The sequence below is a fragment of the Macaca thibetana genome, chromosome 8 (assembly GCF_024542745.1).
Source record: "Macaca thibetana thibetana isolate TM-01 chromosome 8, ASM2454274v1, whole genome shotgun sequence".
In the NCBI taxonomy this organism is placed as follows: Eukaryota; Metazoa; Chordata; class Mammalia; order Primates; family Cercopithecidae; genus Macaca; species Macaca thibetana.
Window position 1 is genome coordinate 140,240,537 of NC_065585.1, and position 24,372 is coordinate 140,264,908.

General features: G+C 46.0%; 1 protein-coding gene across 2 annotated transcripts in view; it reads right to left on the minus strand.

Annotated features, from left to right (window-relative positions):
* MYOM2 (myomesin 2) overlaps positions 1-24,372 on the minus strand; it is a 101,044-nt gene that overhangs the window by 26,585 nt on the left and 50,087 nt on the right. For both annotated transcript variants that reach the window (XM_050802609.1, XM_050802610.1), the window contains exons 18-28: positions 23,580-23,767; positions 21,085-21,211; positions 18,799-18,977; positions 17,094-17,208; positions 13,822-13,978; positions 13,623-13,729; positions 11,416-11,460; positions 10,713-10,849; positions 3,846-3,990; positions 3,675-3,734; positions 1,322-1,389 (exon numbers count right to left, since the gene is read on the minus strand). In XM_050802609.1, the coding sequence (XP_050658566.1) occupies positions 1,322-1,389; positions 3,675-3,734; positions 3,846-3,990; positions 10,713-10,849; positions 11,416-11,460; positions 13,623-13,729; positions 13,822-13,978; positions 17,094-17,208; positions 18,799-18,977; positions 21,085-21,211; positions 23,580-23,767 (1,328 nt within the window). The remainder of the gene's footprint in view (positions 1-1,321; positions 1,390-3,674; positions 3,735-3,845; positions 3,991-10,712; positions 10,850-11,415; positions 11,461-13,622; positions 13,730-13,821; positions 13,979-17,093; positions 17,209-18,798; positions 18,978-21,084; positions 21,212-23,579; positions 23,768-24,372) is intronic.

Here is a 24,372-nt window from a genome sequence, read left to right on the forward strand (position 1 = left end):
CATGTCCGCAGCCAAGCATTCCTGATACCTCATGAATCCACACCCAATATCTCATGAATCCACGTGCTCCAGTTGACTTTCCCATTGCTGTCAGGTTCACATGTCCCGTTGTGAGCTGGTTATGCCTTATTGCCCATTCCACGGATATAACTAAATCTTTGTGAAATTGAATGTATTCTCAAAACCCTAAAACTTGGCCCTCCCCATACAGTGCTGATCTCAAGTAATATCACACCCACTCGGTCCTTCCCTCTCACCCACACCCAGCTACTTGCCAACTCCTGCTGGTTTTAACTGCTGGATGTTTATCCTAAATCTCCTCTCTGTGGATATGAAACGGCCCTGCTGGAGTTACCCTCTCTCAGCAGCCTGCTGAAGCATCGCCCTCCAGCCCTGCCACCTCCAGCCTTCCTTGTCAACAAGCAGCCCATGTCACTGCACTCACAGCCCTCAGGTGCTCTGCACCCTCTCAGACCATGGCCAGCCTCTGGGTCCTGCAGGAGAATGCCCCACTTGCCCATCAGCCTTGGATTTTTTATTGTTTTTATTTTTAAGTGCACAGTTCAGCTTCTCTGTCCCTCCCTACTTCTCTGTCCCTCCCTCTTTCTCTGTCCCTCCCTGCTTCTCTGTCTCTCCCTGCTGCTGGATCTTCCTGGAACCATCTTTTCCCACTCACTGGCCTGCATAATTCTTAGTCCCCTTGGCACACGCAGCTCAGGAATCATCTCTTTATTGAAACTATCTGTTTACTTTTCTCTCTTATCCAGTAGACAATAAGAAACTAGTTTGGGGGTAAAAATAATGCATTATTGATCTTTTCCCCCCATCCCCTCATCCTGAGACAGTCAAATAGTAGGCGGGTTATTAAATTGAAGGTTTGCTGCTTAAAACAGCTTTTTATATTTAGTAATAAAACATTTCATTACTACATTGTTAAATGAAACTGAAAAAAGCATCTTGTCTCCAAAGCATGCCTTTTCTTTCCGGATGAACTCGTATGAGCAGCACCTCCAGGTGTATTTCACCAGGGCACGCTTTCTCATAAACTCAATAATGGTTTAAGTAAAATTTTTGTAATCCAACCTTCCGTTGCATCCCATAACACTGTAATCTTTTCATGAAGAAGAAAAGACAAGCACTAAAGTCCAAGTAATAAAAACTCCACAGAACCCAAAAGCCACTCTGCCCATCCGCAGTTACACAGACACCACACGTTTCATCACCAGCATCACAGATTTGGCCACAGCTGCTCCCTGAAAGGCCCCTCTGATAGTAACCAGAACGAGACTTATTGTTTCCCTGTTAGAACCAGGTTTCTCACCTTGCAAACAAGTCGAACTTCACATTCTTCTGTGACGTCCCAGTGCAAGTACTCAGCAAAATGAGGGCCTAAGGAGAAAAAAAGGAAAAGCAACTTTTTAAAAAGGAAAAAGGAAGTAAACAAATAAATATATAGCTATTATATCTATACCTACACATTTACGCATGGTGTGTATATATAATACAAAAGCATGTATTATATATATTTATGTAATGCATTTTTGGCGGAAACAATAGCTATGCAGAATGAAACTGATTTAGTTTTCAGGCCTGGGATGTCGACACATGTTAACACTGATTCTCCTCTGGAATCTGTGCTTCCTGGTAGGAGCACACCATCTGATGGCTCCTCCTTACTGACATCTCACATCTATTGCTCTTTAGAAAGGAGACTATTGAAATAATTATATTTTGTTTCCCAAAGTATATGTCTAACCGAACATTCGACAACACGGGAAATAATATCTTTAATAAGAGCATAGACATGAGATGAAGAAATAACAGTTTGACCTAGCAATTGTGTAAAACACATTTTCTTTAGATAGCATTCAAAATCAAAGATGGGTTTATGTAGGGTTTTTTTAAAATGTTAATCATTTTTATTTAAAATACATGTAGGAATAAGTCATACACTAATACCCTTTTGCCATTCAATGCAAAAATACAAAGCAGAGTTGGAAAGTATGTGTTGACTTCTTTCATATACATGAATACATCCTACAAAGTTGGCCAAAAAATGTTCATAATGTAGAAATAAGTAAAATAAAATATTTGTGACTATTAGAAATAAAAACAATGAAAAATAATGAAAATGAATGTTTTGATTTTATGTTTCATACTTCATATTCTAATTTTTCTCAAGAAGTATAGAAATCCCATATATAAAAATATTATTTGAATAAACCCTTGGGGTATGTTTGAGAATCTAAAATGTATTCATTTTCCTTTGTATGTAGTTAACATGTATTTGTAAAAGCAATCTAGTTAAAATATATTGTTTGTCGTTAGAAAATTTAAAAGCTCCCACAATTTTAAGTAGAATGAACAATTTCCTGGTGATAGGAATAGCCTCTACTGCCTTCGCTACATTTCAAAGCCGAATGATGCCCCTGCCTCCTCCACCCCCGTTCTTTATTCTTTTTCATTAAAATTGCTGGACTCTGTCTGGACATTAAAGCTAGAGGCACGCTTTCCTCATCACTCATGGCTATAAAGTGGGTTCCTTTCCCATGCAGTTGGTAAGCCCCACGCATCTACGGGATGCTCAGCCCCATAAGAAATATTAGGAATTCGACAAACAACAGAAGAGCCGGCCTGTCCTCTGAGTGCAGGGTAACATCCAGCCCCTCACAAAGGCTCAGAGCCCACGAAAGGAACAGCCGGGGCCCCTGTAGTCAGGGAAGGCCACAGTGGGAGGCCACAGGGAGATGGGAAGACCCACTTTGGACTTGAGATTGGAAAGACCTCAAGAGAGACAAGACCACAGAGACAGGCATGGATGCCCAGGAAGGGACAAGGTGAAGAAATCAGTCCGGCCCATCCAGGAAGTTGTCCCCATGGTGGGAAATAAGATCTGGTTAAGCGGTGGGTGCAGATTGTGGAAAGCCTGCGTTTATCTGATGCATGCTTTATGGGGCTATTACAGCGTTTTATACAAAGGGGCGCCTAAAAGAATTAAGTGTATCGAAAGAACCACCTCCCAGCAGCATATAGAAGAGAGTAGTTAGTCAGCAAGTCAGTCACACATCCTGGTTAGACTGATGGTTTCTTTGACTTAAGATAATAACAGGAAATGTGAACATTAAACAGAAGAGTCTGGGGCTTTTAAAGGTAGAAGCATTTTTTAAAATGCAGGCAAAATACATGTAAAGGACAAAGAACAGAAAAGTATACACATTTCTAGTGCTAAGAAATGGCAATGGTCTAACTTTTTTTTTTTTTTTTTTTTTTTTCTTTTTTTGAGACAAGATCTCACCTGTTGCCCAGGCTGAAGTGCAGTGGCGTGATCATAGCTCACTCCAGCTTCAACCTTGGGATCAAGCTAGGACTACAGGCATGCACCAACATGCCCAGCTTCTTTTGATTTTTTTTTTTTTTTTTTTAAGACAGGTTCTGCCTGTGTTGCTCAGGCTGGTTTTGAACTCCCGGGCTCTGGTGATCCTCCCAGCTCAGCCTCCCAAAGTACTGGGATTACAAGCATGAGCCACCATGCCTGGCCTGGCCTGGCCTAACCTTTAATCATTTAGAACAGCCTTTAGGGTCGCTTGGGATCACGTAGGATCTGCTTCTGACAAATACTCCAATCGTAAGTCTTTGCTTTATGCTTGGGGCAGAGGAGCAGGTCAGTGACTCACCTTGTTTCCTGAGAAATTCTTTCCTTTGAAACTCAGCCTCTTCCAGCACAGTCCTGAATGCTAAATTCAATATTTAAAAAAAAATACATATGAAACATGTTTGCTTCTCTCCAAAAGAATTTAATTTGAATTATCTTTTATGGACATATGGAAATATTCGATATAGCATACCGTCTCCAATAAGGACTAGAGAAGACTGACTTTTGGCTTTTCCGTCATGAATCTGCACAGTGTAGGTCCCCTCATTTTCAATAGTAAATCGATCCATCACCATCTCAATAATGCCAGTAGCTTTGTCACATTTAATTCTGTGTATCTGCAAGCAAAACAAGGGAAATGGAGAATTATACAAGGAAATCTCTCCTAGTTTTCCTTCTCAGCATTTAACAATTGCATCAGCCAGGAGATCTTAAGGGATTATGACAGGAAGAAACCAAAATGAAATTTTATCAAGGAAACCTCCCGGTGAACACAGATCAAACTTGTGGGTATGAGCTGTCACTCAGTGACAAAGCCTGGCTGTATGAGGAGATCTGAGAGTCCAAACCAGGTACCTTCTAGGCAGACTCCACACCTACCCAAGAATGAGTTACTAACGTGAAGCAGATAAAATTCACAGGAGAAAATAAAACGATATGCAATTGATATGAATTATAACGATCGCCAGCTGATGACAAAATCCCACATGGATAGCGCCAACAGGCAATCTCCACAGCCACTGTCAGCTTCAGTTCCTGAGACACAGCACCCACAAGCTCCAACCTGCTGCTGTCCATCAGGATGCAGGGGTTTCAGGTGAGGAAAGGATAAATGGACCTCCAACAGGTGTTGACTTTTTTTTAATCACTTTTGATTTTTTATTTTTTAAATGTTTCATTTTATTCTACAGTACATGCACAGATACATACGAACACATTTTATTTAGGTAATCCTACAAGTCGAAGAACAAGTGTTTCTCTAACACACAGATGCATTGAGTGAATTTGATCATTTTTTTCCCTCTGATTTTGTGATGTTTATTAATTAAATTTTTAACTTCACTAAAACCATTTTCCCTACCTTTATTAATGCTTATTTCTCTTTATTTCTCTTTTTTATGTTTTATTTTTAATTTTATTTTTTATTTTTTTGCTGGTTTCCTTATTTGGGGGTTCGATATTTTTACCTTTTTGTGCTTGATAATTATTATAAATTAGTATTAGTAGTTAAATTTCACTTTTTCACTTAAATAACTCTAATTCTAATAGAACCTTTCAAAACATCAATCAGTCTGTGTAATTTTTAGAACTGTTTCAAACCAATTTCATATGGTATTGGTTTTTGCCAATATATGTTCTTAATATATTCAACCATGTCTTCTTTGTAATTCTGAAAACAAGTTTTCCTTTGTAACAGTATATAAATTTGTCACATCCCTGTGGTCCCAGCTACAGAGGAGGCTGGGGCAGGAGGATCATTTGGGCGACAGAGAAAGACCCTATCTCAAAAAAATAAAAAGAAATTTTGTTGGGCTGGGTGCAGTGGCTCACACCTGTAATCCCAGCACTTTGGGAGGCCAAGGCGGGCAGATCACCTGAGGTCAGGAGTTCCAGACCAGCTTGGCCAACATGGTGAAACCCCCATCTCTACTAAAAATACAAGCATTAGCCAGGCATGGTGGCGCATGCCTGTAATCCCAGCTACTCAGAAGGCTGAGGCATGAGAATCACTTGAACTCAGGAGGCAGAGGTTGCAGTGAGCTGAGATCACGCCACTGCACTCCAGCCTGGGCAACAGAGTGAGACTCTGTCTCAGAAAAAGGGGGAAAAAAGAAATTTTGCCATATATAGTGCATACGACCAAACTACAAACATTTGCCCACACAATTCCCCCTTCCTGCCTGCAGTGCAGCTCTCTTATTGCTAAGATGGGAGAAAGATTGGGAGGGGAGGCTGTTGGTTGCTCTGAGAACATTAAACTGCATCGCTTCATGATTTCTAGGTTTTACTGTATGACAAAAACAGTCCACAGAAGCCTGGACTACCTGCCTCTCTGCTGCTTTGGGGATGAATGTAGGGATACATTTCATGCCTTGGAGTTCCCCGAGGGCCATGCCCCACAGTTCTGAGCTCGCAGGCCTCTCTGCAACCATGCAGCAGCTTCTGCCCATCCTTGCCGTGGCCACCTCACCCGAATGCAGCCCTTGTGACTGGCTCCAAGGGAGACTTCCCTGATGTCCCGGGGTGAGGCTTGGTGTTTTCTGGGGTCCACAGCCGTGCCTCCCCTCCCCCAGCAGCACCCTGCCCTCGGGAGCACCCTCCCCGGCCTACCTATCCTCCTGCTGTCTGTCTCACTAGACAATGAGCCCCTCAGAGCAGGCATGGCCTTACTCATCCCTGCAGCCTCACGCCGTGCCTAGCATCATGCCTGGCAGTGAGAAACACCAAACACATGTCCGTCGAGGTTCTGATGAGAACATCAGCTGGAGGGGGCTTAACTCATCCTGCCATCCGTGGTGTTGAGTGGCTGTGGTCTCTGACACTACTGAGTGACACTGAGCAATTTTAGAAGATAATTATCCTTCTAAGTGAGAGCCCACGGACGTGTTCAGGACCAGAGCGTCCTTCCCAGTGCAGACCCAGGAAGCCTTCTTGATCAACTGAGACCTTCCCCTCCTGATCAGTCATTGGCTGAAACTACAAACCTGTCCCAGCCAGTCCTTCCTCCATCCCTGGCTGCACCTGTCACCTCCCTTCCTTCAACAGCTAACCCCCTGCACCACCCTCTTTGACCTCCCTGCCCTGGTGCAGCCACACCTTGGGCACAGAAGCCCCAACCCAGGCAGCATCCGGGGTAGAGGCCTCCCAAGGCCATCGCCTGCTCCCAGCTCACCTTCCCCATGCCTCTGCTCACTCAGCGTTTGGGATGCGCTAAGATACTGAAAGGTTTTATGGCTGCTAGTGGATTGCATTGTACTCTACCTGGATGATACAATGTCTGACATTGAGCAGGGTCTTGACAGTAGAAAGACCACATCCCAGTGTGTGACTTGTCCTAAATGCAGCAGTAATGCAGGGCAGAACGGCGTCGAGGGCATCCAGTGTCCAATGCGGGACTCGCCCCAGCCATGCCACCGTAGAATCACGGGAGTCTGGACGCCCGGCCTCGGCTTCCTCGTGCCCAGAGTTAGCAATATGGCAGTCTCAGCTGCTGTCAATATTTTCTACAGATCTTCATCTACCTTTGGATTGATCCCAGCTGGAATTGGGGCAAAGGCTTTGCAGCCTGAATAATGATCTTACCCAGGACCCAGAGAGGCTCTTGGAGCCTCATGAGCAAAACAAAACACTAATAGTCTGTGGCGCTCAGCAAATGAGGCAGCAAAGGAGACTCCGTCAGCCCTTAGAACCACACTCCTCTTACAACACTTGCCTTAGCAGCAATACTACAGAGAATTTCTATCTGCAGGTGACAACGTAAGTTTGGCCAGAAAATTAGCAACCTTCTTCTGATAAATCACGTGCATTTATTTTCACAGTGTTCTTCTTTCTGAGTTTACATTTCTGTTTTTATATTGCAAATGCCAGTGCCACCAGAGAGGCTTTAGAAGAGGAAAATTAGCAAACTAGCCACTTGGTTCAGGTTCTCTCTCTCTGTTCATTTTCTTCAGCATTGTTTCTAAGTTCTTCTGCCTGACATTCAAAGCCTGTATCTTCTGACCCATTCCATTCCCAAAAATATTTCCTAAGATCACTCAGGCAAACAGCCCCCTCTGTCGAGCCCACCCCTCCACTTCCCTGTGTCCCTATTCCCTGACCATTCCTGGCTCTCTGTGCACTTGAGCGGCTTGGAATGTCTCATTCTCTCCCTCCCATCCCCAACCCCCACCCCTCGAGCCCCGATTTCTACCTCCTTGACACCTATTTATTTCAATAACCCTCTACCCTTGAAATCCTTCCTGACTACTTCAGCCTCTTCAACTCTCTGCCTTCTCTGAATTCTGAGAGTGTTTACTGCACTGTTTTAATAGAACCTGGGTTCTATCTTTCTTCTCTGTCCTCCCCTCCTTGAAGGTGTATTTCTTTGACCCATGACAGTCTCTGTAAGGGCAGCTTCATATCTGACTGTTCTGTCCCTGCTGGTGCGTTGGCCAAGCGGATATTCACCAGGTGACGTACAGGATAGGTGCTGCCATCCACTGGGAAGGGAACAGGACCCCGCAGGCTCCCAACAGCTCCCGGGGATGCTGCAATTGTTGCTTCATTGAATCTGACTTTCAGGGTTTACGTGAATAAAGTCTGCTCCACTCCTACCCCAGGTTTTGATTTCCCATAAACATAAAAATCACCTTCACAATTAGAAATTCCAATATTATATCAGAGATGTAGATCACACAATGTATACTGTGTCAGATCACTGAGACTTTTTCTAAACAGAAAACTGGCACAGGAAATTGGTACATCTAAAATGATAGAAAGAGACAGAAATGGATGAGAAGGCATGACCTCAGACTGTTTTTGAGGGAGGGAGATTATTTTAAGAAATGGCTCAGCCGGGCGTGGTGGCTCACGCCTGTAATCCCAGCACTTTGGGAGGCCAAGGCGGGCGGATCACGAGGTCAGGAGTTCGAGACCATCCTGGCTAACACAGTGAAACCCCGTCTCTACTAAAAATACATTAAAAAAAAATTAGCTGGGCACGGTGGCGGCGCCTGTAGTCCCAGCTACTCGGGAGGCTGAGGCAGGAGAATGGCGTGAACTCAGGAGGCGGAGCTTGCCGTGAGCCAAGATCGCACCACTGCACTCCAGCCTGGGTGACAGAGCGAGACTCCGTCTCAAAAAAAAAAAAAAAAAAAAAAAAGAAATGGCTCAATTGCAGGAAGCACAACAACTTTGCCCCCATCCCTGGAGACTGACGTCGCTCTTGGAGGTGCCATGAGCAGGAGAGGGACCTGAGATTCCAGTGGATACACTGTCCCATGGACCTCGGGTTTCTTTACAGTGCAGAGTGTTTACTTTAAAATATCAAAAGTAAACTTCAGGTTGATCAGACAAATGCACTGTCATTGTTTGTACGACATTATCCTCACTTCGAACATCTATGAGTAGAGAATGAATGATAGGAACTTACTCTAACTGGCTCTGAGTAAGAAAAACGTATCATTCTCATCAACTAGAGTCTTAGCAATAGAGCAGCTTTTTCCATTTTCTTAGCTGCTGTGCTGCAATGTCTGGGTAGGTTTTAGAAAATAATTAGGCTTCTTGCTAATGCCATTATGCGGCAAGATGAAGTTCAATGATTTTACGAGTGTCATAAATACAGGCTTTCATATGGCTTCCACAAAATAGCATCAATCTTCAAATGTAAAAGGCACCTGTGGATTGTTAATTGAAGAAGTAAAATATATTCCAAAAGATTAGCCATGGAGCCAGGGCACCCATCCTAAAAGGAAGCTCTATACAGCAGGTAGGAAATGTCCATCAAAAGATATCCCACAAATAAAGTGCACTTCCCCTAAATTCCATTTCATTTCATAGCATGGTCTCTGCTCAAAGATTTCTCCAATTACCTGGATCAGAAACTAAGTCTCCCATAGGCAATAGTTATATCATCGGCTTTTTTGCAGCCCAAAGCTAGATGTTTTCTACTTTCTAGCCGGCTCTCCCATGTAGGAGTGAGTCTTAAAGTGTGTCATGATTCTCATGGAAAAGATTGACTGAAGAAGAAAATTCTATGATCCTTGTCCACACAAGACTTCTGTCTGGTCAACATTCATCTAACGGAGTCCTGCTAAATGCCCATCAGACACAAAGGCTGGACTACAATGAGGGGTCCAGCTTAGAAATACAGTAGGTGGGCTGCCTGGGAGAGTGAGAGGCTCCTGCATCCTACGGTTCCCCTAAAACTTGTGTAATGAACAAACCAATCAACACTGAGGACTTAGTAGGCAGCTAAGGTTGCCAACCACACTCTACACTGGGCACTAAGGGAAAAAGGCAGAAGCAGTAAAGATGGGGCCTCTGAGAAAGCCCCAAGCCACCACTGAACAATAAAGTCCCCATGAAATAGGGCTGTCCTTTAACTGGGTCCCAGGCATGCTGTACTTAGAAAAGAGGAAATTTATCGAAACACAACCAATGGCTTCTCAAATATTCTCCGGACGAATAAGGAGTACCTATCATAATTGTTAGGATTCATTTTATACAATCAAAAGCAGAACCCAGGTGGTGTCTGGACCGTGACATAACATGTGCCTTTTTTGTTGTTGTTTTTGAGACAGAGCCTTGCTGTCACCCAGGCTAGAGTGCAGTAGTTCAATCGTAACTCACTGCAGCTCAGACCTCCCAGGCTCCAGTGATCCTCCCACATCAGCCTCCTAAGTAGCTGGGACTACAGGCAAGCACCACCATGCCCAACTAATTTCTTAATTTTTTGTAGAGATGGGATCTCTTTATGTTGCCCAGGCTGGTCTTGAACTCCTGGGATCAAGCAATCCTCCCACCTTGGCCTCCCAAAGTGCCGAGGTTACAAGTGAGAGCTGCCGTGCCTGGCCAGAACATCGCTCTCGACAGCCACACTGTCAGATCAGTCTGCCACACCAAGATTACTGCCCAAACAGGTAGGGAAGCCACAGAAACTTATTCCTCAGGGATGCCTTCCATGGGAAGCTGTCGGCAGGGGGAGAATGCAGGGAGGCCTCTCTCACAATGGAACAAAAAATAGATACCTTCAAAACCATTATCAAGAATAAGTGGACCGATTCATCAAGGATATTTTCCCCACCTGACCTGAACCTTTTTCACAAAAACAAGCTCAAAGTCATTTTTAATTCCAACGGGCTCAGATTTTAAAGACTCCTGATGTCTCCTGTCACCCAGACCAAACCTTTGAACATTGTAAGAATCAACCATCTCCATTCATCTTGTCAACCTTCCACGCCCCAACCTTTAAGGCTCAAAAAGGGATGGAAACAGACAGAGTGTTGACACTCAGTAACTGACCTACCACAACAAAGGCAGGCTCCCTGCAAAGCCAGAGATCACTCACACAGGAACTCACCTCGCTGTCAGAGACTTCTCTGTCGTTAATAATAAATCGGTAGCTGGCGTCTGGTGATAAGTGCTCAGCCTGGAGCCAGAAGCGAACCTGCCCCTTATCAAAAATCTCATAAGCTAATTCTGATTTCAGAGGAATTGCTACAGGAAGAAAAGAAATCGCAAGTCAATAATGCATGAATCCTTGTGAGGAAGAATAGCTGCAAATTGTAGGGAAATATCAATCCTAGTTATTAAATTTTTTGAGAACGCGAAACCCTGGAGTATTAGATTATGGAAGCCAAAAATAAAACATAAAACTTGAGTTAGCCTGTTGTCGCCTCTAAAGCCTCATACCACGTGAGTTCTCAGTTAGCTTTCCGGACGTGTTTGATGAGTAAAGATGCCTGGATTATTTCTATATTTAATGCAATTCAATAACAGAAGATTTCACTTGATAGGAAATGAAATCTTGGATTTCACTTGGATTAGGAACAGCTATACTAAACCCAAAATTCAGATCACTCTGTACGCAATGCCAAGTTTCAACAAGCTATAATATAAGCTAATATTTGTTTTAAATCAATAGGTTTCAATCCTGTGAGCTGGGATCAGGAAATGAGGCCATCCTTTCCCCAAAGCTGTTCCTCCAAGAGCTCATGCATTAATGAACACGGCTCTCCAGCCAGCGGCTATAAGCAGAGGTGCAGGGCTGGAGGCTTACTTACTGGGGTTCTTTATTTCATTGCTCAATGCCATCAAACGTTCAAGCTCTGAAACAAAGAAAAAGTATTTCAATTGATTTGGACCTGCACATTGAGAGGTTTGTAGACATCAGCAAGGCTACACACGAGCAAGATTGGAAACCCCAAGGATTTAATTGGAGGACACGAAAGGAATTTAAACTACAAGTCTGAGGGACATAGAGGATAGCTTTACCAAAACTTCACCATTTTAAGAACCCACCTAGTACAGGGGCAGCTGAGGACAAGGCAGGGTACAGTCAGGGGGATGAAGGAATTGGGGGCAGGGGCAGGTATATCCCTGGAATGTAGGAAGACTTGGAAGACGAAAGGTTAAAGGGAGCCTTTTCCAGTTGCTTGCACTTAATGTGAGCTCTTTCCTAAAATTGATTGGACTGGCTGAGAACATGCTTGTGGCCTGTGACTTTCCTTCCCCTCTCAAGATTTCCTTCTTCAATCTCATTAAAGAAAAGTATACATACCACTCATTTCATCACCATAGTGTATTACCATGAATTTTAAAAAAAAGGAAGGAAGGAAGAAATAAAGCAAAAAAATAAATAAATAAACAAAATACACTGCATTCCTGAGAAAGTCCCAAGAGCAAGGTAAGAAAATCTGAGGCTCTAAGCCACTTCATTTTTCCTCCTTCCTTCCTAAAATTAGAGTCGGAAACAAGATGGTGGTCTCTAAGGCCTTCAGGAACATGTCTCTTCAAAATGGAAAAAGGAAGTCAGATTTCTCTGACCAGAAGTGAATTCACATTGGCAGCAGGTTTGACAGAGAGGACAGGCTTTCCCAGTTAAATCTTCTGGTAGGAATTTCCATACATGGAATGAGCTAAATCTTCAACTGCAAAGTTTCGCCTCAAATATATTTGAAGTCTATACACGATATGAGAGAGGCAGAAATTTTATCTTTTGCAAATACTTAAAATTAAGATGGAAATTTTGAAATGGTGCGGAGGAATGCATAGCTTTTCAGAATTCTTCAGGATGCCGTGAAGGTACAAAACTGTGCTGACCCTGGAGGCGGGGCCAGCAGAGGCTGCTTTAAAAGCATGCGAGTAGATTTTGGGTCCTTCCTTCCTCGCCCTGCCTGTGAGCGGTGAACTGAGGACCCCAGAAAGGTCTCCTCATTTGTCCGGCTGTGTCTTGTTAAATGTGCATGAGTTTTCCCGAATTTAACCAACATTGAGCCAGACCTGCACACTCAAGAAGCTGGGAGTGTGATTCTGGCTGCGCCGGCCATGGGTCCCTGCCCATCCTCCTGCCCAGCCCACAGCACCCATCCTGGGTCAGATGTTCTCAGATCACAGCCTCTGCATGATATCAACCAGGACAGTGATTGCTAACTAAAGGATCTGCTTGTCAATCGTAGGGCATCCCTGGAGATCATTTATGCCATCTGTGGAGAGCATTTTAATAGAAAACTTTTGGAAACTCACATGCCTTAAAGACCCAAAGAAACCCAGAGATCTGAGGATACCACCCAGCCCTACAAGGTCACGCTTCATCACTGCCCCTTCATTTTAAAATGTCTAAGGCTGACGCTGCCCTGCAGTGGGGTAGATGAGGGGCCACACAAATACACGTGACACCAGACAGTTAAAAAAAATCAGCCCTGCCTGCCTGAGACTGTGTGCCTGGTGAACTCAGATCTGTGAACCTACCTAAGAAAACTATTATTTTTCCCCTTGATTACTAAACAGACTTTTCTCACTTCTCTCTGCTGTCTTCCATTTGTAAGAGAACAGCAGGTTTTCACTATGGCAGTTAAACATTATTTCACGCATAAAAAAATTTTTCTTTGATCATCCAGATTTCTCATGTTGGAAGGAAGGGAAGACTCTTCCATCCGTAGGTCTCATTAATTTCATGGATTTCTTAGCTAATATGTTACCTTCTGCATACCAAACTATTAAAATGTGACTAAGATTCAACTTTAAAAGTACAAGTTGAAGGCTGTACAAGCAATATATCAGGACCAGAAACTGTTTGGTGGAAACAGTATAAACTTTAGAGTCTGTTTAATTTCTAAAGTAAGTTTTGGCTTATATATATAGCCCCTACCGCCAGCCTCCTGCAAACATACATCTTTTTTCTAAGCAAGTAAGCCTTTTCTATGTTGGCGTCAATCTTTAAAAGTGTGATAAAACCAAAACAGGCAAGGTTCTGCCATATAAATATTACCTTCTGGGTCCAGAACAAAACTGGAGGACACTCCGTCTGTATCACTTACAGACACAGAGTAAGTCCCTAAATCCTCCTTATCCGGATTCTTTAAGTACAGCTTGGAGCTAAAAAGGAAGAAGAGTAGGTGAATGTCGATCATTTCTACTGGCAGGAACTTCTAAAAGTTTCCAATATCCAACTTCCAGGCCTGACTTACTGATCCCCCACGGTTTCGATTTTAAACCTCTCATCATCTGCAATCTCCTCGTAGGATTTACACCAGGTGAACTGAGATGCGTCTGTCATTTCCTGGCAGTCGAAGGCCAGGTAGATGTTGCCTTGCTCGTCGACACCAGCACTGATTTCTTTGGTGCCTGCGTAAGAAGAGCATGAGGTGAGCGGCTCAGGGACACTGTGTTTTTTCAACTCTTTTTTGGGAGAGGGTGATATGGTTTGGCTTTGTGTCCACACCCAGATCTCATCTCAAATTGTAATCCCCAAGTGTCAAGGGAGGGAGGTGATTGGATCATGGGGGTGGTTTCCCTCATGCTGTCCTCATGATAGTGAGTCTCACGAGATCTGACGGTTTTAGAAGCACCTGGCGTTTTACCTGCTGGCACTCATTCCGTCCTCCCGCTCTGTGAAGAGGTACCTTCTGCCATGACTGTAAGCTTCCTGAGGCCTCCCCAGCCATGAGGAACTGTGAGTCAATTAAACCTCTTTTCTATATAAAGCACCCAGTCTCCGATATTTCTTCATAGCAGCGTGAGAATGGACTACTACACAGAGGTTAGCCAAAGCAGAGACCTCATCTCACACCAAATCATCTGTTGCATTTAATGACCCAGGGCTGATCAGAGAGTCATGAGATAGAAAACACTTTAGGGAGGATCTGGAGGGACTTGGTTGTTTTGTTGTTGCTGATTTTTTTAATTTATCACATTTCTGCCCACGTCCTTCTCTGCATCTCATACGACCGCAGAAAACCTATCAGGGCTGCCTCTCCAGGCCCTGAAGATCCTGTTCTCTCTGGAATCTCCTCCTCTGACCCTCAGGAGAAGCCCAGCAGCCATGTGCCCACCACGGAGCTTCCCCTTCACACAGCTCTGCCTTCTGCAAGGGGCCTTGCCTTGTCTTGTTTGGGAGTAGGGGTTGTTTGTGGTTTATTTGCTACTTTTTGATCCAGGTGAACATCTGGCCATGTGCAAGGCAGAATCTACGTCTTAGGAAGTAGATGTGTCCAATGACAAGACACATCTCAGCCTCTGCTGGTGAGTGGAACTGAGGCCATGAAGTATCAATGCTCTCGGGTTATGAAGAAGACACAGATGCAAGGAAAGCCAGGTGGCAGGGTGAGATGAAGCAACGAGAGGCCACCACAGAGAGCCATCAGGATCTTCACAGTCTGAGGCTGCACTGCTTCCTGACACTCAGGTCACACTCTGTGGCTGTGGTTTGGATGTGGTTTATCCCCTCAAAACTCATGTTGAAATGTAAAAGCCAGTGCAATGGTGTTGGGAGGTGGGGCCTTTAAGAGGTGATTAATGACTGGGGGCAGCAGCTCATGCCTGTCATCCCAGCACTTTGGGAGGCCGAGGTCAGCGGATTGCTTGAGCTCAGGAGTTCAAGACCAGCCTGGGCAACATAGTGAGACCCTGTCTCTATAAAAAATAGAAGGCCGGGTGCAGTGGCTCACGCCTGTAATCCCAGCACTTTGGGAGGCCGAGGCGGGCGGATCACGAGGTCAGGAGATCGAGACCATCCTGGCTAACACGGTGAAACCCCATCTCTGCTAAAAATACAAAAAACTAGCCGGGCGAGGTGGCGGGCGCCTGTAGTCCCAGCTACACAGGAGGCTGAGGCAGGAGAATGGCGCGAACCCGGGAGGCGGAGCTTGCAGTGAGCCGAGATCGCACCACTGCACTCCAGCCTGGGCGACAGAGCGAGACTCCGTCTCAATAAATAAATAAATAAATAAATAAATAAATAAATAAATAATAGAATAATAAAAATCTTTCTAAAAGAGGTGATGAGGTTGTTAAAATAGACTCATGTCTTTCTGGAAAGACTGGGTAGATTCTTGCCAATAACACAGATGTTGATTAGTTAAACTGGAGTGGACTAGTTCCAGTGAGAGTAAATGTTATAAAGCAAGGCTGCCTCCGGTGCTGGGTCCATTTCCACACACACCCAGTTCTCCACCGTGTTGTGGGGCAGTGGGAGGCCCTCCTCACCGGAGCTTCAGGAGCCACCACTGCAGATCCCGGCGCGTGCTTCTTAGACTTCCTGCCTCCAGAATCATGAGCCGAATAAACTTTTAAAAACAAATTACCCAGCCTCAGTGTTCTGTTACAGCAACACAAAATAGACTGTGTATCCTATGAATATGTGTCCTGCCTTCAGAAGTATTCACCCTTTTAAGGTTGACTCCAGGGAAGTTTTATTCATTGAAACCAAGAAAATGACCAACAGCTTTAAAATTTTCTGATAAAAATCCAGCAGTAATTTAAAAATGCCGTCCTTCCTGCACATGGTTTGATCATTCCAAGAACAACCCCTGCCAACCATGAAGATGAGCCAACGTGCTCTCCTTCTAACCCAGGGCCATTAGTGCACAGGCAGAGATTTAAGTGCATACTTCATTTGCCCATCCAAATCTTTTTAAAATAACGACAAGACATCCATTCATTTATCCGTACACCCATCCATACATGCACACATAACACATGCACACTCTCCCATCTATTTATCCATATACCCATCCATACATACACATGTACACATAATACATGCACACTCTCCCATTCATTTATCCATATACCCATCCATACATACACATGTACACATAATACATGCACACTCTCCCATTCATTTATCCATATACCCATCCATACATACACATGTACACATAATACATGCACACTTTCCCACTCATTTATCCATATACCCATCCATATATACACATAATACATGCACACTCTCCCATTCATTTATCTATACAGCCATCCATACATGTATACATAATACATGCACTCTCTCCCATTAATTTATCCACATGCCCATCCCATTCATGCATGCATAATACATGTACACTCTCCCATTAATTTATCTACACACCCATACATAAACATATCATATATGCACACTCTTCCATTCATTTATCCACACATCCATACATACATACATACACAGTACATGCACACTCTCCCACTCATTTATCCATACACCCATCCACACATCCACACATAATACATGCATACTCTCCCACTCATTTATTTATACACCCATACATAAACATACAATCCATGCACACTCTCCCATATATTTATCCACACACGCATACATACATGCACACATAATACATGCACCTTCTCCCACTCATCTATCCACACACCCATCCATACATACATAATACATGCACACTCTCCCCCCAAATCCTTGCTGTTCTGTAATTTTTGTTGTTTTGAATGACTGACAGCAAAGCCTTACCTGGTCTCGCCTCTACCAGCACGGGCTCTGACATGTCCGAGGGCTTCCCCACGCCGTTTGCATTGACTGCCCGGACCCTGAAGACATAGGTCTTACCTTGCTGCAGGTCACAGACCTTGAAACAACAGAGGAAACACCAGATGTGTGGAGGTAAAATAAAGATGACTTTGGAGTTTTTCAGATTGTATTATGAATAGACCTTTTCAAAAATAGCTTATTTTTCCAGTTGGAAACACGATACTTAATGAGCTAGAAAAGGAGGGAAGAGGAGATTCACAGCGGTGCAGAATTTGACTTTGGAGGAATAAACACATTTGCTACCAATCTGATAGAACCTCTTTCATTTTTTTATCTCTGCGTATTTTAAAGCAGAAGTAAGATCATACTGACTAGTTTATAATCTGGTGTTTATGTTTAACATAATTCTATGGAACTAATACAATTTTAAGTGTGATATTTAACTGTGTAAAATCATCATTGGGACATCAAAATTAAATCCATCTCTACTTGTACATACCTGGGTTATTCCTATTAAAACCTGCTTGGATAAACATCAATATATAGTTACTAAGCTTCTAGTTGATTTATGTAGCTGATTCTTAGAAGCTGACTCGTCCATTCTAAAGAAACTGGCTGTTTCCTGTCGTCAAAGGGTTTCCAGAAGGTGTCACCCGTGGAAGGCCCTCTCGGCCTATGCTCGGGCACCAGACCCAGACGTGACTGTGCTTTAGGGAAGGACGCAGGCCCGCCCCACCACAGGGCCCAGCACCCAGAGAAGAAAACCTCTGGGTTAAGGCAGTTGGCAACTCAGCTGGAGCATGTAGGCCTCCTGGGGCTCAGTCCTTACACCTGACCCAGTAACTGAGGAACCGCAAGTGCTGAAAACCGAAACATTTGGAGAAAGAGAGGCTGGCGGAAGTGCCACATTAAAGTTTTGCTCCATGTAGGAAAACTGTGTGTATACCTGTGTGTGATGTTCATCAAATGGACTTTAGCGATCACATGAATTAAGTAAATTCAATGCAGGGCATGAAGTGGAAGGACATAACACAAAATGCATCATCCCTGTGGAAAGCACACAGACATAGCCCATGAACAAACAATTAACAGCTATTAGACTGCGATGTGGAAGAACATAGGCGTGTCTGCGCAGCTCCCCAGGAGCGAACAGCATGTTGGTGTGAATGGAAGGAGGGCTCTGCGTCCTCAGGGCGCTGCTCCCCATCTGCTGGGACCCACGATGCGCGGCGGCTGCAGCCTCCGCAGCCACGCCCCTGTCCTCGGAACAGGTTCACCTTGGGGCTCAGTGCTGGCTTGCACAGAGATCGACAGCACTTTCACACACAGGGAAACTCCAAGACAAAAGACTTACCTTTATTTTTTGTTGTTTGTTTTGTTTTGTTTTTGAGACAGAGTCTCGCTCTGTCACCCAGGCTGGAGTGCAGAGGCTCAATCTCAGCTCACTTCAACCTCTGCCTCCCAGGTTCAAGTGATTCTCCTGCCTCAGCTCCCCAAGTAGCTGGGATTACAGACACCTGCCATGGTGCCATGCCTGGCTAATTTTTTTTGTATTTTTAGTAGAGACGGGGCTTCTCCATGTTGGCCAGGCTGGTTTTGAACTCCTGACGTTAAGTGACTGGCCCGCCTCTGCCTCCCAAAGTGCTGGGATTGCAGGCATGAGCCACCACAGCCAGCCAAGACTCACCTTTAAATAACGGTTGGCCGTTGTCGTCTGATTGACAGTGATCCACTCTCCAGCATCCTCCTCCCTGAAGTCCACGAAATATCCAGAAACAGGGCTGCTGCCGGAGTACACGGGGGCCTTCCACAGCATGACCAAGGACGTGTCCCTGACCTCACAGAACGTCAAGTCATAGGCAGGACCTGCGAAGTCAGATGCCACCTTGCTTCTCTGCACACAGCCAGCCCAGCACACCCACCGCCTGACCCAGCCCCGGGGACCTACTGCTCCTCCGGGACGCCCCCCACCAGGACCATCCGCATCTGTTCCCCATCTGATGTTCATCAGCCTCTCTTGGAGAGCGGGGTAAGGAGGGTGCTCAGCGTGATGTTGGGGGTCGGGGAGGAGGGCCCAGCCTCATGCTCCTGCCACCCCCTCTTTGGGCATCGGGGCCATTGTGGATCTACATAGAATCATTCAGAAGTCCACCCTGCATCGTCGCGACCAGCAGATGCTATCACAGAGAGGAACGGTGTGTAGAAAAGGACGGGTTCTCAAGTTACCCTCCAAGGGGCTGGACACCTGTCAGTCATAGTCACTTAGGCAAGCACCTGGCCAGAGGCACATCGCTGCAGCCCTGTCCTCTACGAACACCCACGGCAACTCTGAGGGCGTGTGGTGCAGAGGCCCAGGTCCAGGCAAGCACCAAGCGGTGCAGGGGAACAGAGAGGCAGCCCCGCCCCATCCTCAGCCAGTCTCGCTGTGGCCTTGAGCCTTGAGAGGCCGTCTCCTATTAACCCTCAAAAAAGGCTCGGGAAACTAGAAGGGCTTTTTCTTCTGCTGGTTTTCTAAGGTCCAAAATTTAATTTCATTAAAACCAGAAAGGCAGGAAGGCAGGAAAGAAGGTGGGAGGGAGGGAAGGAGAAAGGGAAGGAAAGAAGGAAAAAAGAAGGAAGGAAGGAAGGAAGGAAGGAAGGAAGGAAGGAAGGAAGGAAGGAAGGAAGGAAGGAAGGAAGGAAGGGAGGGAGGGAGGGGGAGGGAGGGAAAGAAGGGAAGGGAGGGAGGGAGGGAGGGAGGGAAGGAAGGGAAGGAAGGGAGGGAGGGAGGGAGGGAGGGAGGGAAGGAAGGAAGGAAGGAAGGAAGGAAGGAAGGAAGGAAGGAAGGAGGGAGGGAGGGAGGGAGGGAGGGAGGGAAAAGAAGGGAAGGGAGGGAGGGAGGGAGGGAAAGGGAAGGGAGGGAGGGAAGGAAGGGAAGGGAGGGAGGGAAGGAAGGAAGGAGGGAGGGAGGGAGGGAGGGAGGGAGGGAGGGAGGGAAGGAAGGAAGGGAGGAAGGAAGGAAGGAAGGAAGGAAGGAAGGAAGGAAGGAAGGAAGGAAGGAAGGGAGGAATTTTCTAATTGACTTATTTATCTGGATTCTTAGCAGCTGATTTGCTAAGTCAAAAGACGCTGACTGAAAGGAAAAAGGCAGTATACTCCGGCCGTAACATCGGAAAACACTCTGAACTTTGATCTTTTTCAGCTTCAACTTTCAGGATTTACTTTGTCAAAGTATGAGCATATTATCCATTGCATTTGATTCCTGATAGGTTAGAGGCAAAGAAATCAACATCTGGTACTTGAGAACTTGTGAAAACAAAGAGAAAATGTCAGCGGGGCACAGTGGGTGACGTGAACCTGTGATCCCGGCTATTCATGAGGCTGAGGTAGGACGATGGCTTGAGGCCAGGAGTTCAAGACCAGCCTGGGCAATGTAGAGACCTCATCTCAGAACAAAAAATCAGTAGAGTACTAGTTAAATAAATGCAGATCTGCAACAATTGGCCTTTTAGAACTGGAAGCCCCGAGATCCCCAAATGGCGTGAGAGGACAGCAGGAGCTAACCCACGAATGCGAACCCTGTTGTGCCTCCTAGCTGGGGCCCGGGCTCGCACCTTCCCCTCCAGCTGTGACCCTCTCTGCCTGCTCCTTTGGGGTAGGTGACCTGGGCCAAATCCTTGTCATAGGTCAGGGATGCATGGGAAGCTGTCCCTCCCCACAGTCTGGATCCTCCTGTGCTCCCTCCCACCTCACCCTCAGGGCCTCCTACTCCGCCCTCATCACTGGCCTGTGGACCATGCACAGCCCAAACTAGACGCTGGGCCTGCCTGATTCACCGCCCTGCACTGCACCTGGCACACGGTGGCTCTGCGGCTGCGGGTGTCAGAGGAACAGCATGCCGTGAAGGCTGGCGAGGCCCGAGCCACAGCCACAGAGGCCCCTTCCCAGCCAGCCTGTGCGCTAGAAGGCAGGTGTCCCGGGGGCAGCGACTCACCGGGCTCTGGCATGGTCCAGGCCTCACACTTGAAGTGCTCACTGGGGTCCGAGGGCTCCCCAATGCCAGCCAGGTTGATGGCAGCAATTTTGAACTCGTAGAGTGAGCCTTCCGTCAAGCCGTCCACCTATTCGGATTTTGTTTAAATTAATACATGAGATAAAGGATGCATTACAGTCCACTGAGGCAGAGGATTTGTTATAACTGGTTTGTGAAATAAAATATGAGAGGAAGGAACCGCGTCGGGAAATTGGACCAAATATTTCAGGAAGCCCCTTGATGGAGCCCGACAAGCAGCAGCCACGTGAAACCTTACGTGTCCCTCACTCAATCCCCAAAGGCTCCTACGGGGGTCGGGGACAGGTGATACCCCAGCGGCAGGTAAGGAAAATGAGGCACAGAGAGGCGACGGTCACCCAGGGCCAATGCAAGGGCAGAGGCCTGGAGGAGACAGGCACTCAGGCCACGTACTGGCCCCTGAGCAGGCCCTGCCCTGGACCCAAGGCGGGGTCACCCTGGGGACAGAGCCCACCACATCCCCCACACTCAGACTCTACAGGACAAGAGCCCCTGGGCTGCCCAGGTCCTTGGGGTGCTGCAGTCCAGGGCCACCCACCAGGCCCTCAGGGACACTGTCTGGCTGGAGGACAAAGCACTAGGGAGGCCTCTGGCCAACACTACGAGCCTCGACTCCACAGGGCTAGTGGGACAAAAACACTATCTGGGTAAACACTGTCTCGAAAAATAGCTTCCAAAGTAAGATATCTGAGGATAAACAGCTTCGGTCCATGGTGACGGCCTTCATCCTCCTCACTGGACGAGCTGCGAAGCATTCAGAAAGTAAGCAGTTACTTTTCTCAGGAATCTTGTACTGAGTAAAGAACTGTTGTGCCGAGCAAGATGACCCCAGGACAAAAGGACAGACACTCTGCGATCTCGCTCACATGTGGAATCTGAAACAGCAGCACTCACAAAGACGGAGAGCGAAAGGGCAAGTGCCAGCTGGCGGGGGCGCTGGACAGAGGGACAAAGTTCCAGCAGGAACAGGAGGGGCGAGTCCTGGTGCTTCCTGCACAGCTTGGGGATGAGTTAGCCCATAATAACGTGTTGTAGACACATTTCAAAAACATTTTTAAATAGATTTTAAGCTGAGCATGGTGGTTCATGCCTGTAATCCCTGCACTTTGGGAGGCCAAGGCGGGCGGATCACCTGAGGTTAGGAGTTCCAGACCAACCTGGGCAACATGGTGAAACCCTGTCTCTACTAAAATAATACAAAAATTAGCCGGACGTGGTGGCATGCGCCTATAATCCAGCTACTCGGGAGGCCGAGGCAGGAGAATTGCTTGAACCCGGGAGGTGAAGGTTACAGTGAGCCAAGATCATGCCACTGCATTCCAGCCTGGGTGACAGAGTGAGATTCTGTCTCAAAAAATAAATAAATGCATAAATAAATAGATTTTTAAATGTTCTCACCACAAAAAAATTATAAGTATTGGGAGGCAATGGAGATGTTAATAGCTTGATTTAATCATTCCATAATGTAAACATATATTAAAATATCACATTGTACCCCCTTTATACGTACAATTATTATTTGTCAATTGAAAATAAAACAATTTTTAAGTTGAGAACATTTAGACATTGTAAGGGGTCAAAACAGAGGTTGAACGCGGGCAAAATATCAGTCACATCACAACAAACTGGGAAGTTGCCTACATATCATAATATGTGTATAAAATATTGAAAATATATTATAAAGAGATATATTTATAAGGCAGAATTTTCTAGTAGACAAAGATTAGATCTTCTAAGACCTTACCGCCTCCACAAAGGAAAGCCCTCCTGTTGGAGTGTAAGTGACTCCCCAGGGGTCTGTGGCTCACCAGGGTCAGGATGGGAGCTGCAGTGTGAGATGAGGGCCGTTCATCCATGCTCAGATGAGGGGTCAAGGGTCGGGCAGGGAAACAGGACAATGGCTGCCAAGGGTGTGTCTGTCCTTGCTACACTCTGCACCTGAGCACCATGGGCACCGCGGCAAGGGACTCTCTTGGAGGCTTGACATACAAGAATGTCTCAGGGAAGCGGTGGGTGACAAGCAGAGAGCCAACATCACTCTTCCTAAACAGACATTCTGCACGACTCTCCCCTCAGGCTCACACGTGAGACTCCATCCCTGCCCTCCAGGCCTCAGCATCTGGGGCAAGGAACATTACCACGGTACTGGGACCAGATGCTGGTCACATCAGAGGTCATGGACTCATTGTCAGACCCACTCCACCACTGAGCTCCCTTCTTCACTGCTTCTCAAAAAGAAAAAGAATATGATTCCTAGGATCTTTTTAGCTCCAAAACTTCATGATCTCATGATACTATTTTTTAATCCATTTTTGTGTCTATCAAATTATCTAATGTCATCAAACGCGGAAACATTGCCCAAAAAATGTAAAGAACCACCCAGGCAAAAATAAACAAAGAAATAAAAACCAACCGACCGTTAGGATTGTCTGTTTGCTGGGTGAGGAATTGACCTCGTGCCAGTTTTCATGGTGAACTTCGCGCTTGTCCAGGTAGTAGCCCAGGATGGGCGAGCCACCGCTGAATTTCGGGACCTTCCAGCCGAGGGTCATGGAGTGGCCGTCACAGTTGAGGAGTGTGATCCCATAAGGATGGGACGGGACGGCTGCAAGGAAGCACAGCCAGGGAGTTACCGAGGGCCTCAGCTGGGGGTTTTGTCCCGGGGCAGCCAGCTCTAGTGTGGCAGAGCGAGGAGGAAGCAACGTGGAGAAGGGCCTGAACACTGTGCCCTCTGATCCCTCTTAACCCACATTTAACCACCTTGGTCTTTACACCCTTTTAAAGGGGATGAGTATAAAAAGAAATCAAAAGTTTATCTCCTGTATATGTATTGCTATTTCTAAGTGTATCCACTAAGATTTCCATAGGACAAGGGTGGTGAACCGTTTGAATCTGGTGTGAACATTTGACACAGCAGAAGATGGCCTGTCCACCCTGCCCCGTGAAAGAAGCTTCGAGAAGGAGCTTTCACCTTTACAACCATAAGGAATAACTACTCAGCATCTGTGGCCAGAGATGACAGATACGATTCCAGTTTGTTTTAATTCCCCACACAGTTACAGGAGCTTCAGGTTCCTTCAAATGAGTGTGAATTTGTGTTTCCCTGTTTGAGCAGGGCATTCGAAACAGACCACCTTCTCCTAACCAGTCGAGAATGGATGGGCCTGAGTCTGCTTTGCCCAGCTCTGAGTCACCTCAATGTGGCCATCC